Source organism: Canis aureus, chromosome 3 (genome assembly GCF_053574225.1).
Source record: "Canis aureus isolate CA01 chromosome 3, VMU_Caureus_v.1.0, whole genome shotgun sequence".
Lineage (NCBI taxonomy): Eukaryota > Metazoa > Chordata > Mammalia > Carnivora > Canidae > Canis > Canis aureus.
The window spans coordinates 19,463,828-19,483,345 of NC_135613.1; the positions used below are offsets into that span (position 1 = coordinate 19,463,828).

General features: G+C 40.8%; 1 protein-coding gene across 1 annotated transcript in view; it reads left to right on the forward strand.

The window, feature by feature from the left end:
• LOC144310237 (uncharacterized) overlaps positions 1-18,371 on the forward strand; it is a 331,034-nt gene extending 312,663 nt beyond the window's left edge. Inside the window, exon 6 of the mRNA XM_077890999.1 lies at positions 17,557-18,371. Coding sequence (XP_077747125.1) covers positions 17,557-17,685 — 129 coding nt within the window. The 3' untranslated portion in view covers positions 17,686-18,371. The remainder of the gene's footprint in view (positions 1-17,556) is intronic.
• Positions 18,372-19,518: the final 1,147 nt, after the last annotated feature.

Below are 19,518 nucleotides of genomic sequence, written 5' to 3' on the forward strand. Positions count from 1 at the left end.
GCTATTTTAGGAGAGGTCAAAATGAACTAGAGTAATTTACTTCTTTCAGTAAATATTTATTGAGCATCTCCTGTGTTCCAGGTACTCAGGGCAAACACAAAGAGATTGGCCATTGATCTCTGAAAGCTCACAGTCTAAGGAAGGGGAGAGATCTGAAGCAGCCTTCCAAAATAAATATAATATTAAAACTATGATACATTCCAGGAAGGAACAGTCCAAGGTGTTCAAAGAAGCTTTATTGGAAGAACCTCTCTTCTACTCAGGGAAACCAGGGAAAGTTTCCTTGGGATTGAAGATGGAGCTAAGACCTAGGAAGGATAAAGGTAAGTTGGGAGAAAGAGAGGAATGTTCCAGATAAAAGGATCGCACTTGTAAAGGGGATGAGAGGAAATAAGGAAGCCTCTTGCTTATTTATGTAGGATAGATATTGGGACATAAATCTGAAGGGGAAACAGGGGCGAGATCATGGAGAGTCATGTAGACTGTGTATGATTTCCATCTTTATTCTAAAATCAATGGGAAGCCCTTGAAAGGTTTTAGATAAGGAAGTAGCCTGTCCATATTTGCCTGAGATTACTCTGGCTGTAGTGTAGAGAACAGATTAGAAGTGGGAGAAAAGTGGGTCTCAACATTTGACTTTGAACAATTATTCTCCTACTACTAGTAAGTAAAGAGTCTGCTTCACCCCACCTCAAAAGCCCAGAGCATGGTCATAAATTTGGACATAAAATTCTATTGTTTTATTTTGTAATGTTTTAAATTGGAGAAATCAAATCATTTGTGTTTATTTGAACATTTGCGTTTCTTTTGTAATTTGGCTTTTTGTGACTTAAAATTTTTTTTAAAGATTTATTTACTTATTCATGAGAGACAGAGAGAGAGAGATTGAGAGAGAGGCAGAGACACAGGCAGAGGGAGAAGCAGGCTCCCCGCAGGGAACCTGATGCAGGACTTGATCCTGGACCCCAGGATCACCCTCTGAGCTGAAGGCAGATGCTCAACCACTGAGCCACCCAGGTGTCCCATGACTTGGAATTTTAAAATTTTTGCCTTAAAAGTTTTTGTTATAGATTTTTAGGTGCTTTCAATGTATTGAGGCATTATCTATTTGTTTTGTTTTTGAAACTTATTGAGGTATAATTAATCTATACACAAATACATGCATTCACACACTTTGTGCAGGCTTTAAAACATTTTCCCTGTATTTTGTTGCTTTTAAAAGTTAAAAAAAAAGCTTTAATTTTGTGGAGACAAATATTTTTTTCCTTGCTTTGATAGATTCTTAGGTACTTCGAGCAAAAGCAGCTAATTTTTCACTTTTTAAAAACTTAAAAATATGTGCTTTGTATACATTTAACTCTTTATTCCACCTAGTACTTAGTCAATGGACTAGAGAGCCTGGAAAATATTTAAAATTATTTTGGATGTTGTATACTCTTATCTAATTCCCTGGTAGGGAGGAATGTTTCACCATTAAATATAATGACAGTTGATTTAACTTAGTTTTTGTGTCATGTTAAGTCAATTTTCTTTTCTTCCTGTGCTAATTTTTTTTTACTTTTAATTATGATTAGGTATTATATTTTATTGATTTACTTTTCAATTTATCTTTGAAATTTACCTATTGATATGATGTATTTTATTATAGGTTTCCTATTACTAAACTACCCTTGTTCCAAAAGAGTAAACTATGTTTGGTTTTAGCAAATTTTTCTTCCCTTGATTTGTTTATATGTTCACATATTAAATACTCATTAAATGTCTCCTACATGCCCAGAACTCTTTTAGGGGGTAAGCGCTCAGCAGTGGGCAAATAAAGAACCCTGTCCCCATGAGGTTTCCAGTCCCGGAGACAATAAACTTATATGCACATAAATGTAGAGAAAAGCACAACTATTTGTATATAGCAAAGGGGAGACTCTATTTTAGCTCACAGGTAAGGCATTGCCAATAAAATGACCTGAGTGATGAGGAGAGAACACTACAGAAGCAGTGCCAGCTTCTTCCTCCCTTTAGAGATTCTGGGCTCTCTCAGGCTCATCCCTGGTTTAATTTCCACATTGTTGCATCTGCTTTTCATTGTCTCTGATGGGGACCTAGGTTCTGTTACTTAACATCTGAATTCTCAGTGAGCCTCAGTAGAGCACTCTTGGTGCGCTGGGTTTCTCATCCTCTTTATCTGGTCTTTCCTGTGGCTCCTGGCTTGGCTCCACAAAAATCCATGCTTTGCCCATTTCTTAAAGAACATAATTTCTAGAGACATGTTCTTCCCTTTCCCCGTGCCCCTGTCTCTTCATGTCTGTTCATTTCATCCTTCATTCATTTCATCATTCTTTTATTCATATGCTCAACATATTATTTTTTTAGTGACCTCTTTGAGTTGGGTATGGTGCTGTTGCAATCTCCTGAGCACTTCCTTAGAGGGTGAGGGGTAGCTAGTCAAAGGACTGACTTTAGGACCCACATGGGGTTGCTTTCGCTCTCTGATCAGATCCAGTGCACAAGCCTATCCTCATGTTTCACACTTAGCAGGCAAGTAACCTTGAGTGCAGGCCTACTGCGGGGAGGGAGGAGCCTTTCTTACCACAACCTGGTTTCTCTGACATTGTTTGTGGTACCTCACTGTATAATGTGGACAGGAGGGACCACATTGCTAGTAACAGGGTTTTTCCTTAGGTAGCCAAGGGTCTCAGAATCCAAGCTAATTCTCACCAAAGCACATGTCAATGTTATTGTCTCAGAATGAATGGACATAAAGAAGAGCCATTGATGTAGAGAGAAGAAAGGACCTCCAATGACCTGTTACAGGTATCTCCAAAGGATGCTCCTGGGCATAGAATGCCTTCTATTTTTTTTTTCCTGGCCACTGTAGATAAAAGGGCATGAAGTGAAATTTAATGGACTAAGTGGCTGATGTGTTTCCTGCTGTCTTTGGGGGCATTTATGCTATTATGAATTAAAGGGTAGGACATATGGTGTGTATTCCAAGAATGTGCTTTTCCATCAATCCCCATTGTCAATGCAGTTAGAAAAAATCCCCCTTGGATTTTTGTGATTTTTTTTTTCTGCAAGGACCAGCTGCAGCCTGTTGTTCATATCTTCAAACAATTTTAATAAAAGTTTGGAAAGAGGAAGGCATAGCAGGCACAGGTGTTCTGTCTCTGTGTTCACCCAGAAGTGTCCCTAAGAAACGTTTCTAATAGTTCTGAAGGTGGAATATGCTGTCTATATGAGAATGTATTTCTGGTCTATGGAGCTCTTTAGACATGAGCTGAGTCATCATTTGGCTGTGATGCTGAAGTGATGATTCCAAATGTTTTGAGTCAGAAAAATAAGTAGGTTTTACCTTGTGAACTCAATCTGATGGATAGTTACTGGCCATTTGGGCTCAATGTGAAGGGTATCATGATCCATTAACAAGGTCTGCCCTAGGCATGGAGAGTAGTGAGGTTAGAGGCATACACCATGCATATGTCATTCCTGGAAAAGAAATTGATCCAGAAGATCTGTAATGTGCTTCAAACTCTAAGAATTCTAAGAGGAATAGCTTCTGTATCCCTATCAGATTAATTTTATGGGAAAATGATGAGCAATATTAGAGTGGTGCTTCTGGAAGAATCGAGAAGTTAAATGTCATAGGAGTTTCAAAGTGGACTATTTTAGAGATGATGAGGTTATAAATTTGCATTGGTATTATTTCTAGAAAGTCAGCCATCTATAGGGTCTGTGTTTTTCTTAATTCTATTTGCTTGTCATTGAATCATTGGTTTATATTGGCTAATTAATATATGTATTTGTTATCATTTACTGAGCATTTACTTTGTACCATGCTCTGTAACAGAGCTTCTAGATAGAGATGGATCAAAGAATGAACAATTCCTAACTTTACGGCTTCCTGAGAATTTGGGTTACTTGAGAGTTGGCATTGAAAGCTGTGGGCTCTATGTAGATTTTCAGGATTTAACCTTTAACAGAGCCATTGCTTTTTAACCTTGGATTTTTGTTGGAAGGAAGAAGGTCAGGAACTGGCTGGTAGAGGAAGAGAGGCTCCAACAGGGTTTAAGTACCCTTTTCACAACTGTTGAGGCTTAGGTATGGCAACACTGAATTCACAACACTTTCAGTTCCTATTGGTAGATAAGGAGTTGGTGTTGTCTTCTCACATTATGGAAAAGATGTCTTCCACAAGGTATAGCATGATGGTTACCAATGTGGGCTTTGGCATGTGAAGTTGGCTCAGATCTCAAGTCTGTCACTTACTAGCTGGGAAGTTAAAGCAAGTCGCTTGGCTATTTGACCTCAGTTTCCTTATCTATAAATGGAGATAACAACAGTATATACTCAGGTAGAGTTGAATATTAAGTAAGATAATGCATGTGCAGCACTTAGCACCACGAAGCTAGACTATAGGAATCATCTAACATGGATGCGTGCATGTGCGTGTGTGGGTTTCTGTGTTAGATCCTAAAAACTTGGAAGTTCCACGCAGGAGTCCATTTCACTCTGTAGCCACTCTTTACTTTAGAATTTTAGTACTCTGATTTTGAGAACAGGAAAGAATAAAGGTGATAACTATAATCGTATGACCTTCTCCTGTCCAAATACCATACTCAAACTTACTCCCAACTTGCTGTTTCTTCAAGTGTGCTGCTCACTTCCAAGTGTATTAATAGTGCCCTCTGCTGCCCACAGCATGGCAGCTTAATGGGAGCTCCTGGGGCAGACGGGTGGGATGTGGGTCTGAGCACGTAACTCTTCCATGTCTCCCTCTCATCCTCAAATGCATTTTCCTCCTAGTTCACAGCTCCATTTTCTGGGCTGCATTTCTAGCTAAGCTCTGAGTCATCAATTTCAACCTTTAATTCAAGTTTGTGCCTGGACCTGAACCAAACCATAGATAGATACCCAGAAAGGTTGTGCAGATGAGAATATACGGTTCTCTTGCTTTTGATGCACAGCAGGCTGAGATTGGTTCCAGGGTGGCAGAAGCCAAGTCTATTTTCTTGTGTTACAACGCAGGACTCAAGTCATGCCCAAAGCCAGCTGAGTGATTATCTAAATTGGAGCTGTGTGCAATGTGCCTCACCATGAGTTCATAGCTAAGTGCAGTCAGAGCTTCCATAGGATGGTCTCTAAATCTGCTTGCTTTATCTTTTGTGGTGGTAGGGGGAAGTGGAGAGGTTGGATGGCAGCAGGAGTAAGGGCTTCTGATGAATTTAGGCTCCATTTGACCTCCACTCGTTTAGACCTTTTAATGTAATTATAACTCCTCTCATGGGAATGAGATATGGAGACATTGGTATGGAAATAATCAGCACATGGAAAATCCTTGTACATCATGCCTAGGAGAACCACAGGCTAACCACAGGGAGATGGGGAAATGTGAGATGGTGAATTGCCTTCTGTGACGGAATGTGTTCTTTGAGTACCGAGGCAAGAGGTTGAGATGGATTTGCCCTGTACCAGCCATACTCTCTGGACTCCCATCCTGGCCCATGTCAGCTGGGAGGAGAAGGAGGGGGGATGCCCAGGATGGCACAGTCTGAGTCCCATGGGTGAAAACTAACAAATTTCTGCCATTTAAGAACTAGAGATCTTGGCATCCCCAAATCATATATCCCAAACACCAGCTCTAGCCATCCATGTTAAAGACAAATCTGCACCACTGTATATCATGTTCCATCGGCTTCCATATAGCCATATAACATACTATAGCACAGCAGTTATGAACACATCCTTTGGAATCAGACTGACCTGGGTTTGAATCTCAGACCTGCCACTCACTAGCTCTGTAACTCTGGACAGATTGCCTCCTGATTTCCTTATCCTCATTGCAGGAATACTTATCCTTGTCCATCAGAGTTACAGAATGAAAGTTGGTAGTGTGTGCAGACAGTTTCGACAGTGCCCAGCACAATTAATGCTAGCTGCTATTTCAGTGATGGTGTCACGGCAGAAAGAAGCTGGCCAACGAGGTTGAGAAGGAACCACTCAATGAGCCCAAGCAAGTGGCAGAGCTGAGTTATTGCCCTCAGTTGCTACCCTTCAAACAGCTTGTTTATCTGTATATATTTTTTTTTAGTCTATAGGGGTTTCCAGATCTCATGCCATTAGGCAAGTATCAGATCTGTAGTTCCCAGACATGGAGATTTTTAAGATCTATATAATATCTACATTGCAAAATAACTTTAAGGACTAAATACACTATTAGGCATGGGTACTTACATATATATAACTCTAGGGAGTTCCCCTAGAGTTCCCCTCTAGGGAACTAGAGGTAGAAGTTGATAGGATTATCGACTTCTTATCATGTCAAGTGAGGACATTCGAAGACAAATACATACCACCTTCTACTCTCACCACCATTTCATAGGGGAAATTAAAATTATATGCAGTGTTTGGGTGTTTTCATTTCTCTTTAATTTGGATGGTTAGAGCCAGTATTTGAGATATGTGCTTCTGCGATTCCAGGATTCTCCCTTCTGATGTGATAGAAGAGTTTTCACCCAAGAGACATAGGCTACATAGTACCTGGGGCATTTACTCCTAACTGGTATTGGTCACAATGGTTATAGAGAGTGTGGCTGGAGCATCAAAAAGACCATCCTCTATATTGAATAAACTTACTTAGTGCTATGGAGAAACTGAAAATGTCATTTCATTTGTTGAGAACAGGTGAATATTTTATCTCCAAACAGCACTTGGGAATTGTTGAGATAGAGGGCAGGAGTTGTTCATCTTTCAGAACAACTCAGGGCTCCCAGTGACCTCCTCCAAGAGGGTGGATAAAGAGAGGCCATCGGCTGCTCTTCCGAAGGTCACCTCTGGCAGGCATGTTTTCAAAAATGCCTCAAGGATACAGGAGCACGAGGGGTGGGATGGAGATGTGTGGATATGAGCCAAGCAATTTAAGGTTATTTGAAGAGATTACTAAGGTTTATGTGTCCTTTGCTGTGGTGAATAAGCAAGTGGTGTATTGTCCCTAGAGATCAGCACCAATTAGTCATTTCACTCCCTGAGGACATACTAGACTTGCCAACGTCTGGCCTTAGGTAGAAAGGACACACAAACCTCTGAAAAGAGGTTATCTTCATGCCTTTATTTGGGAGGGAAGGGAGCTGAGGAGGTCAGCTGTTACTCATTTTTCAATAGAACAAGAAACGGAGATCCCCTCCCCCAAATAAAAGTGTGTTTGTATTAGTGTGACAGAAGCTTGCTAGAAGAGATGGGAGGCAACCTGCCAGCTGTATAAAGGAGTGGGTTTCCAGTACCCTTAGAGAATGAAAATCCTTTCACATGGAGACCTAGAAGAAATAAAACCAGGCTCTTGAGCCACTATCTGTTTGTGTGACTTCCAAAAATCGTGGCAGGCTTTGGAACAAGACATGGTTTGAATCCTGGTTGTACCACTTCCAAGCTGTGTGGGCTGGGACAGCTGACATAGCCTCACTGATCTATCTCCATCTTTGTCTGTCACTGTCCTGTGCTACAAGTATAAAGTCCCCCTGGATGACAAGCACTCTGTATTAAAAAAAAAGAATGTAAACATTTCATTAAGGATTTGTATATTGATTACATGTTGAAATGATAATGTTTTGGATATATTAGGTCAGATAAAATTTATTGTTAGAGTTAATTTCATCTGCTTTTTATTACCTTTTTAAAAAATCTGACCACTAGAAAGTGTATTTACCTTTGTGGTTTGCATATAAGATCCAAGGTGTCTGTTGTTCTATTTGATAGCTTTATTCTATAGAATTAGGAGCAGTAGAACAGGATGGAGAGAGAGCACAGCTGCAAGGAGAGCCTTACTATGTGTCAGATGCTAAACTCTGACCTTAAACCTCTCTGCAACCTGATATAGTGGATACTGTATTTATTTTACCATTTTACAGATGAGCCTCCCATAGAACAAATGATTTGCTCAGAGACTAATAGTTAATAAGTGCCAGGTGGTGATTTGAACCCTAGTGTTCAATTCAATAGCGCAGTGTCTCATTATTAATTATTGTGTATGCTGCAGCCGGGGGTGCTCAATAATGTCTACCTTGCAATTATTTTAAAGATTAAATGTAATGGTGTGGGTAAGCCCTTACTTTAGGGCCCAATACTTAGTAAGAGCTCCAGAAATGATAGCTGCTATTAATGTTAAAATAGTAAGAAAAAGAGGAGGAGGGGGGAGCGAAGGGGGTCATGCTGCCATCGTCGCCACCACCAATAGGTGCCAGGTGCTATCTTGGGAACTTGAAGTACATTGTGTAATTTAATGCTCACAGCAAGCCAAGCCAATGTTCACCCACCCTTTCAATCGCTAATTTTTGCTGGTATGAGTGTAGCAAAATCTGCCTGGCACTCGAGCGCTCACTTCCACTTCACAGACTTTGCCTGTGGTCTACTGGGTGGATAGGAATGAAGAAGGGTGTTGGCAGGGTCTGGTAGGGAATGAGCACGCTATAGAGATGAGAGAGCGGGCAGGGTTTGGGTTTTATAGTACTGGTGGTGGCTCTATTTTTAGCATCTGATTCACCCGGGGAAATTTGGAGCACTGTCCCCAGCATTCAGAAACTGTGCATACTAAGGAAGGTATGACCAGTTGTTGAAGACGACGTCAATGAGGGCAGGGAGGGAAACAGAAATATGATGGCGCTTCACTAATAAGGATCATAATTCTAAACTAGTCAAATGCCAATAGGAATGGAAGAGTGATATTTTCCTTTAAGGAATTTGAGAAACAATTTCATACAACTGGCCTTGGCCAAAAAGAAGAGGAAACATAGTGTACTTTAATTGGGTTAAATAAAGACCAAGCTTAAGTGGGTTGTGAGGCAATTGCACAAAAACAAAAGCCTTGAAAGAGAGAGATATGAAGGTTGTATGTGTTTACCAGGGACTTGGAAACTTCCAGTTATAGAATTTGTCTCCAACTCTGTCCCTGACAAGGAATACAGGATATAAAGCTGGTAGGTAAACCATTCGGGCGGTCTCTGCTGCCTGTTGTCAACTCATGAAAGACCAGGACAGCTTCCTCCCACCCTCCAGAGGCTGTGAGCCGGCGGCAAGCGTGAGCATTTGCTCAGTCATATTTCATGCCAGGCCCAGTTCTAGCTGGATGTTCACTACATGCCACCTCTTTAAATTCTCTCTCTAAACCTCTAAAGTATTTATTTGTATCCCTTATTTTACAAGTAGGACAGAATTATTTTGCCAGGCCATTTAATTATAAGGTGGCAGAGCCAGTATTCTAAACCAGGTCGATCCGACTCCCAGAGTCTTGCTGGGAGTCATGTGGCCTTTCCTTTAAATCCCATGGTCATAACCAGAGATTTCTCTAACTACACTAAGCACATGAAAGAGGTCTTGCTGCCATGACCTCTCAGAGCACAGGACTGACTCAGTTCAACCCATGTCCCTGAAAAATCAAAATGAAAGGTGGAGAGTAAGGAACTGCTCTTTTGTTAAATACAAACTGTACTTGTTTTGAAGCAAAAAAAAAAGGAAAAATGGAAAAATGAAAGAAAGAAGAAGGAGAAAAAAAGAAGGTCCTGAAAAAGAATCACCTACTGACTCCCTATATTCTATAAAATGAAATTAGATAGTTGTCAATAAATTCATGCAATATATATATATATATATGACATCATGTGTATATACATACACATATACATATGTGTGTAGATAGTTGGATAGAAAACTGGGTTATTAAATTTTTTCAGTGTCCTAACTGAATATAAAATCTAACTGTCCCTTTATAGCCTCTGAAAAATCCAGTAATTGCCCCTTGCCTTTTAAAAAATAAAATAATTGACATGATTATTTAAATTGTTGAAGTATTGGGGTGTAGCTTAGTCAGTTGAGCATCTGACTCTTGATTTCAGCTCAGGTCATGATCTCAGGGTCATGGGATGGAGCTCCCCTATGTCGGGGTTCTGTGCTGTACTTAAGGTTCTCTCTTTCTCCCCACCCCTCCCCCTCCCCCTGCTTGCGTGTGCATACTCTCTCTCTCTCAAATAAATAAATAAAATCTTTAAAAAAATAAATTGTTTCATTTGCAATGATGTGCATGGAATGAGAGGGTGTTATGCTAAGTGAAATAAGTCAGTCAGAAAAAGAGAATTATCATATAATCTCACTCATATGTGGAATTTAAGGAACAAAAATGGAGGACCATAGGGGAAGAGAAGAAAAGCTAAAACAAGATGAAATTGGAGAGGGAAACAAACCATAAGAGACTCAATCATAGGAAACAAATTGAGGGTTTCTGGAGGGGAGGAAGGATGGAAGGATGGGGTAACTGGGTGATAGACATTAAGGATGGCATGTGATGTAATGGGCGCTGGGTATTATATAAGACTGATGAATCACTGACTTCTAACTCTGAAACTAATAATACATTATATGTTAATTAACTTTAAATAAAATAAAAAAATAAATTGTTCAAGTAATAAGAAAATACGTTTTAATACTCAGAAATCAAGACAATTCTCCAATTGTGAACCCCCTACCTCCCACCCCATTCACTGTCCTCCAGTGCTTCCAAGCCATTTCCTCTTTCCAGAGGTGACTACTGTGATCAGCTCAGGGTAAATTTTTATAGCCTTTTTTTCCCCCTTCTTGTATAAAAAATGAGGGCCCTATACCATGTATTATTCTGCAACTTGTGCTTTTAAGAAATGTGCCTTCTTTTTTTTAAATTTTTTTTTAATTTATTTTTTATTGGTGTTCAATTTACTAACATACAGAATAACCCCCAGTGCCCGTCACCCATTCACTCCCACCCCCCGCCCTCCTCCCCTTCCACCACCCCTAGTTCGTTTCCCAGAGTTAGCAGTCTTTACGTTCTGTCTCCCTTTCTGATATTTCCCACACATTTCTTCCCCCTTCCCTTATATTCCCTTTCACTATTATTTATATTCCCCAAATGAATGAGAACATATAATGTTTGTCCTTCTCCGACTGGCTTACTTCACTCAGCATAATACCCTCCAGTTCCATCCACGTTGAAGCAAATGGTGGGTATTTGTCATTTCTAATCGCTGAGTAATATTCCATTGTATACATAAACCACATCTTCTTTATCCATTCATCTTTCGTTGGACACCGAGGCTCCTTCCACAGTTTGGCTATCGTGGCCATTGCTGCTATAAACATCGGGGTGCAGGTGTCCCGGCGTTTCATTGCATTTGTATCTTTGGGGTAAATCCCCAACAGTGCAATTGCTGGGTCGTAGGGCAGGTATATTTTTAACTGTTTGAGGAACCTCCACACAGTTTTCCAGAGTGGCTGCACCAGTTCACATTCCCACCAACAGTGTATGAGGGTTCCCTTTTCTCCACATCCTCTCCAACATTTGTTGTTTCCTGCCTTGTTAATTTTTCCCATTCTCACTGGTGTGAGGTGGTATCTCATTGTGGTTTTGATTTGTATTTCCCTGATGGCAAGTGATGCAGAGCATTTTCTCATGTGCATGTTGGCCATGTCTATGTCTTCTTCTGTGAGATTTCTGTTCATGTCTTTTGCCCATTTCATGATTGGATTGTTTGTTTCTTTGGTGTTGAGTTTAATAAGTTCTTTATAGATCTTGGAAACTAGCCCTTTATCTGATATGTCATTTGCAAATATCTTCTCCCATTCTGTAGGTTGTCTTTGAGTTTTGTTGACTGTATCCTTTGCTGTGCAAAAGCTTCTTATCTTGATGAAGTCCCAATAGTTCATTTTTGCTTTTGTTTCTTTTGCCTTCGTGGATGTATCTTGCAAGAAGTTACTATGGCCGAGTTCAAAAAGGGTGTTGCCTGTGTTCTTCTCTAGGATTTTGATGGAATCTTGTCTCACATTTAGATCTTTCATCCATTTTGAGTTTATCTTTGTGTATGGCCTTCTTTTATCTTAATGGCTATATACTACTTCAGGGTATGAAGGTACCAAAATTCATTCAACCATCCTCTAATGATAGACATTTGGGGATTTTCTTGTTTTTCACTATTATGAAGGCAATTGTTTATTCTTTTGTTTTAGGGAATACTTGAGGCTTTACAGTCAACATATGGCTAAGTAAATATTTAAGATTTTATGTTGACATTTGGCTGTTAGGTTCAGAACTTTTATTATGCCATTCACCCCTTACATTATGTAGTATTCTCACTTTCTAAATTTTAGTTTAGAAGGCCAGAACTATAAATGTTGATTATCTTTTCTGGACCGTACATCTTTAGTTTCCATAGCTAAGAGCCTGTAAACAGTAGTGATGACCCTGCCTTGGATATTTGAGTGATGTTTAAGGATGCATAAACTGGAGAAAATGGAGAAGTGGCATGTTAGAGATTCAAGAATTGTAATCCTACCCCCTCCCACCCTGTGGACCCTTATCCAATTGAAAAAAGACATGAAGAACCAAGTGATTATTAAGTGAAACCTCAGATGTGTTAATGAACAAGGCCAGTGCCAAACCCTTCAAACTGAGGGTCTTTGATTAACTATGCTGGAGAACATAGCTTGGACCTGAAATCAAAGGGAGTGTTTTTGCAGACAATTCCTAAATCTAACCTTGGACCTCTCTGAAGTGAGGCTGGGTTTTCAGCAATCACTCCTAGCAAGTTCCCAGCCAGCTGTGTAATGTCCCATCATTGGTGGGGGTAGGAGGGATGCTGCCTGCTTATCTATTCTTACTAGGTGGCTCAAAGGATGTCATACCTTCCCCAGTCTCCACAGAAAAATTTGTTTGTGACCCTCTCATAAGAATAAAGGAAAGAAAGGGGCGCCTGCATGACTCAGATGATTAAGTGGCTGCCTTTGGCTCAGGTTGTGATCCTGGAGTCCTGGGATCAAGCCCTGCATTGGCTCCCTGCTCTGCAGGGAGCCTGCTTCTCCCTGCCTCTGCCTCCTTCTCTCTCTCTCTCTCATGAATAAACAAATAAAATCTTTAAAAATAAAAAAGAATTAGTGAGAGAGGAAGTGTAAAGGGAGGGCCAGAAGAACTCCAATCACACTGTCTCCTGGGAATGGGATAGAAACGCCCTCATGAAAGCATGCAAGGAGGGGACACGATCTGCCCTGCTAGGCAGCTTCTTCAAAATTATAGATTTTCCAAAAATATTGATATTTATTTTTGTTTATTGTTATAAGTAAGAATTTTACAGGGTTGAATAGGGGCCTCCAAAAAAGATAGGACCACATCTTAATATTCATTCTCTGTGAATGTTACCTTATTTGGAAAAAAGTCTTTGCAAAGAGTTAAATCCTGGGCTAGCCAGATGGGTCCTGAATCCAATGACAAGTGCTTTTTTAAGAGAAGACACAGAGGAGAAGGCCATGCGAAGTTGTAGGCAGAAATGGAAGGGAAGCTGCCACAAGCTAAGGAACATCTGGAGACCCAGATGCTGGAAGAGGTGAGCAAGGAATCTCCCCTAGAGCCTTTAGAGAGAGCATGGCCCTGCTGACACATTGATTTCAGACTTTTGGCCTCCAGAACTATGAAAGAACAAGTTTCTGTTGGTTTAAGCCATCATTTTGGGGTTATTTGTTATAGCAGCCCTAGGAAATTAATGCATTTATCATAAGAATGAAATAAGGAAATAGTATTCTAATCCAAGGTAAAATATCTAGATAGTCTAGTTGCCTTTGCTCTAAACTCAGCTGTTTCCTCTCACTATTTAGAGCAGTAGTTGTTTTTCATGATCCATTTATAATTTTCTTTAACCTAAGAGCCCTTCACTGGAGTTTATTCATGGCTCCTTCCTGCTGATGGCTTGCTTCAGTTTGTGCCAGGAGGCAGGCAGGGCTCTTGCGAGCGGTGCTTAGCTCAGCTCTCTGCTGTTTACCAGGTCTTCCAGGGGGATCTGACTTTTCTACATCATAGTTTTGATTGCCTGTCACTCTAACTTCCAGCTGAAACTCTCCACATGTCTTGGTTAAAGTAGAATGAGAAGAAAACAAAGGCTCTCTGTCTGCTGGTGGCCTGAGTCCTCCAAGACAAGCTCCTCTGTTTAGGAGGGATTTACTCAGGAAACTTTTATCACTGTATGTCGACTCATTTAATTCTTAGTTATCCACATTAGCCCATCAGTCATTGTACCAAATAGCTTTACTTTCTTTTTTTTTTTTTTAAGATTTATTTATTTATTCATGAGACACAGAGAGAGAGATAGAGGCAGAGACACAGCCAGAGGGAGAAGCAGGCTCCTCGCAGAGAGCCCAATGTGGGAGTTGATCCTGGATCCTGGGATCACCCTCTGAGCTAAAGGCAGATGCTCAACTGCTAAGCCATCCAGGCATTCCCCCCACTGCCATAGCTTTACTAAGAGCAAGTTACTTCAGCATTTTTTACTTTCTTTGGTCCTTTGTTACCCATCAGTACTTCTAAAAAAAAGTCCTTTACCTTCTTGGTGGGAAATATATCGGACAACAAATGAACAAAACAGTTGTTGGGAACAGTTGTTCTTCTAATGTTAAAATTCTAATGTTCGGCTCATCAAACTTGTAGCAGGCCATTGGCAATCCTAACACTATTGGTGGAGATATCAGGCAGAGAGTCCTTTAGGGTAGGTCTTCCCTCAGTGAGTATGCTCATAATGGCTGGCAGTGCCAGCTTCATGGATGTATCACTGGTAGAGTCACATATTCTCAGTTCAGTGTTCTGCTGGTGCTGTCTTGAAACCTCATAATCTCTGAATAAGGGGGTTGCATGGTTTCATTTAGCACTGGGCCCTGTAAATTGTGTAGGTGGTCCTGGTGGCTAGCATGGGCCTGGGACAGCTGAAGTCTCTCCTGTAGCAAACGACCTCCTCCGTTGTCCCGTACACTTTTAGTCTACTGTTTGCTTTCCTTTTTGCTATATGCTGTGACCTGAAAGACTTAGAGCAGAGCTCTAAGTTCAGCATATAGTGTCAAGAAATGGTTCTCAACTGGTATGATTTTGTGCCCTGGCCACCTCCCCCTAGAGATATTTGTCAACATCTAGAGACATTTTTTTCAGTTGTCACAATTGGAGGGTTGAGGCCAGAGATGCTGCTAAACATGTTACAATGCTCATAACAACTCCCACCACAAAGAATTATCTGGCTCCAAATATCAACAGTGCTGAGGTTGGGAAATCCTATGCCACTAAAAGATGACCCTTCTACCAGCAGCCTTAGAAACACCCAAGAACTTGTTGGAAATGCAGAACCTCAGGCTACATCCAGACCTACTTGAGTCATAATTGACCTTTTGACAAGATCCCCAGGTGACTCATATACACATCCAAGTGTGAGAGCACTGAGCCAGAGCAAAACTTATCTGGTTTATGCATGTCTATAAGGATTCTGATTGGACTGCTGCCCTTAGGCGTCGAAGATCCCAAGTTTGGATCAAATAGGGAGAGTATGACTAAGGGAAGAAATTCTGAAAACTAGCCTAGTACAGAGCGACACATCTAAAAGGCAAGACAGGAGAGGAAATAGGGGAGAGTCCCCAAGCAGGTTGGGGGGGCAAGACGACAGAGGACAGTTGGGTCTATGATGTGAAGAGAAGGATGGGGCCAGTAGTTCCTCAGATTATGGCCTAGGGAGGGCTCAAATCACCTTTGCATGTAGCTGGTTGTGTGAGGTGAGTAAGGACACTTCTAAAGGAACCATGATGGTGACTATCACACTCTGTTAAGTGGTGTGTCAACTGGACTCAGGATGTGGATACTACTTGAGTTTGCTTGTTTTAGTTTGCTTGGCTGCCCTAACAAAGTACCAAGATTGGGGTATAAACAACAGAAATTTATTTTCTCATTGTTCTATAGGCTGAAAGTTTGAGATCAATGTATCAGTAAGGTTGTTTGCTTCTGAGGCCTCTCTCCTTGGCTTGGAGATGGCAGTCTTCTCCCTGAGTCTTCAAATGGTTTTCCCTCTGTGTTTGTGTCCTCATTCCCTTTTCTTATAAGGACACCAGTCATATTGGATTAGGGCCGACCTATATGATCTCATTTTAACTTAACTTACCTCTTTAAAGACCCTATCTCCAAATATAGTCATATCTGAAGTACTGGGAATTAGGACTTAAATATATGAATTTGGTTGGGGGGCACAAATCAGCCCACTGATCTCTGCTTCCAGGTACTCCTCACTATCATGGTCTCTCAATCATCTCCACTGGGCTCTCTTGGCCACCAACTTTGGGTCTTTTCCCCTATGACCCTGTCTATTGAGACTTTGAGACTTGAGATTCATTAGCTCTTGGGAGCCCAGCACTCAATTATTTAACATATGGGCTCTGAGCTCTTAAAAAATAAAGTGACTTGTGAGCTAAGACTCTGCTCTTCCCTTCAGAAGGCATTTCCTTCCCTCTGTTAGTATACCACATATCGAGGGCCCCTAGGTTAACCAGGGCAATTATAAGTAAATGGTTAGAGCATGGCTGCCTCAAGGTTCTGATAGATAGGTCAAAGGAATATGAATGTAAATGCATTTTTAAAGCACACTGCAGCTATTGTTGGGTATAATGGAAAGTCATTAAGCATATTAGCTGCTGATTTTATAATCAAGTGCTAACATTTTCTGGATGCTAACCTAAGTAACAGGAGATATTGGCCATTTGCAAAACATGTTTAAACAAAAAAGATTCAGAGACAAGAAGTGCCTCTCATCTTAATTATTTTTTTTTGCATCATAAAAACCTCTCGAACAATGCTTTTGCAAGGCATAATGGATGTGGAGCAGCTGTAGAAAACATCTCACTTCCTTTGTTTGGAAACAACGTTTTATAGTTGGAAAGAAAAATTCTGTCCAGCTGATTTTACTCCAAGGAGAGGGTGAATCTGAGAGAGAAATCTCTGCTGTCTGAGGAGAATCTATCTGTGTCCATCAAACACTGGTAAAACTTTAGAGGGAAGAGTTTGAAATTGTACTTGTTCTTTTGTCCATGCTGCTTCTCAAGGTCTCTGCGTGGCTGCTGAATCTACAGGGGAAGATGGCCTGTTGAGCAGCACATCCAGGTCTTGATTACCAAGGAGTGTACTTGGATGCTTTCATGAGAGGAGAGAGAACCTCTTCTCTTTTTCTGAGCTGTTCATAGGCCATCAGCACCAGTCCAGGTTTATTTTTCTAGAGGGCTAAAATAATGTTACTGATTAGTCCAAAGATCACACTGGGAGCAGAACCACCTCAATGCAGGAGCTGACCATACTCATCTTCTAAATTTACATCTTACATTTAGAAGTTTACAGATGTGAATCCAAGGCCAATGAACTCAGTGAGCCTAGCAGTGGCCAACAGGATCATGGGTCCTCTGAGACATTTCCTATCTCTCTGTGTTGATGCCCTTCAGCGGACAAATCTGTCTTTATCTTGTATCAGTTAGCAATTGCCATGAAATAAAGCACCCCAAAATTCAGTGGCTTAAACAACAATCAACTACTTCTCATTAATAACTGGTAACTGGGTAGATCTGCTGATTTGGGTCAGGAGGAGCTGATCCTGTTTGGGCTCACTAATACATCTGTGGTCAGTTAGCAGTTCTGCTTGAGGCCAGTTAGCCTAGATGATATTTGTTGGGACAAGTTTATTTTCCCAAACCTCTCTCCCATCTCTCCTATAGGTGAACCCAGGCACGTTCTCCTTGCAATGGCATGAATTCAAGAGAGGAAACAGAACTGCTCAAATACTTTATCAGGCCTCTGGCCCGATGAACCAAAGCAAGTCACAAGAGAGTGAAAAGCTCTGCTAAAGACTTAGATCAAGGAACCAAGAAAAATTAGGGTCTCGGTGTTATCGATATAGGCACAACATCCTATCCTATAGACTGTCTGCCAACCATATTCAGTTATCCAGTCTAACTGAGGTCCAATTGGCCCAAGTTAAATTAACTTCCCTTTCTTTCCTGGAGCAATGGGATCTTACCCTTTGTGTGTTGGCATGGATGGGGTCATGAAACCACAGATGCCTTAGGGGAATGGGCCAAAATTGTATTCTCCATGCCTGGAACATGGTGGGGACTCACATAGTGCATGATACGATGGAAGAAGACAACTTTTGCATTCTCAAGTTACAACTGAGTTAAACTCAATTTTATCATTGCCCCAAATCTCCTACCAGAAAGACTCTTGCTTCTCACTCAGTGTGGATATTGCCTCAGTCACATCTGAGTTCTTTTGCCTGCCTTGTTTGACAAACAGCTGTGGGTGGGTGAATAGGAGAAAGCTGAAATGTCAACCAACAAGTATCTGAACTTGTATCAAGTATGTGAGTAGACATGGCTAAAGCTAAAGAGCCCTTTGGTTATCTTCATCAAGGTGAGAGAGTTTTTGGCTTCTTAGTCCACAAATGCAATTTACTCATTCATTCTCTCAGGGAGTATCATATCTAGGAAGCCTTGGGAGGTGTTTTTTCTATTTGCTCAATGTCTATTTATCCCTCAAAATTTTGCCTAACCATTCTTTTCCTATTAAATCTTCCTGGAACAGTCATCATTAGCCACCCCTACCCACCCCCACCCCTACTCCCATGTATGTCCTATTGCACTGGTGCAGTAGACTTTTTATTCTTCTTTCATTCATCTCTCCACCAAATATATACTGAATGCTTTCTATGTGCCAGGCACTGTTTAGGCACTGAGTAAAGACATTTAAACAAAGGCAAGGTCCCCACTCTCATGAAACTTACATTTAGAAGGGAACATTCCATAATAAATAAGTAATCAAACAAATATATACTATATCAAATGCTAATAATAAAAAGATTAGGTAAGGGACAGGCAATGATGATGATGATGATGATGATGATGTGTGTGTGTGTGTGTGTCTGGGATCTGTGTTGGACAGTTGGTCACGGAAGCCCTTTCTGTAAGTTGCATTTAGGCAGAGACATGAACTACATGAGGGAGTGGGCTATATGGGCATTTAGAGGAGGGATTCCTAGGAAGAAGGTACAACATGTGGAGTAGGCTTGGATTTTTTGAAGAACAGCAAGAAAGCCAGTGGAATTTGATTGAAGAGTGAGAGACTGGTGGGGCATGAGATCAGAGAGATAGGAAGGCTACTGATTGTGTCAGGCCTTGTAGGCTAAGGAAACAACTTTTAAGTTTGTTCTAAGTGGGATAGTAAGTGTGGTAGACAAAATAATGGCCCCCAAAGATGGCCATGTCCTAATCTCCAGAACTTGTGACTATGTTACTTTACATGGTAAAAGAGATTTGTAGATGTGATTAAGCTAAGAATCTTGAGATAGGTAGCTTATCCTGAATTATCAGGATGGGCACAATGTAATCACCAGGGTCCTTATAAGAGGAACGTAATAGAGTCAGAGGCAGAGACGGACAACAGAAGCAGAGGGTGAAGTGATGTAGGACCATAAGTCAAGGAATGAGGGTACCTCTAGAAACTAGAAAAGGCAAGGAACAAATTCTCCCTTGGAGCCTTCAGAAAGAAACCAGTCCCAATTACACCTTGATTTTAATCTGTAAGACACTTCAAACCTCTGACCTACAAACTTTAAGTCAATTAACTTGTGTTGCTTTAAGCCACTAAGTTTGTGGTAATTTTTTACAGCAGGAAGTCACTAG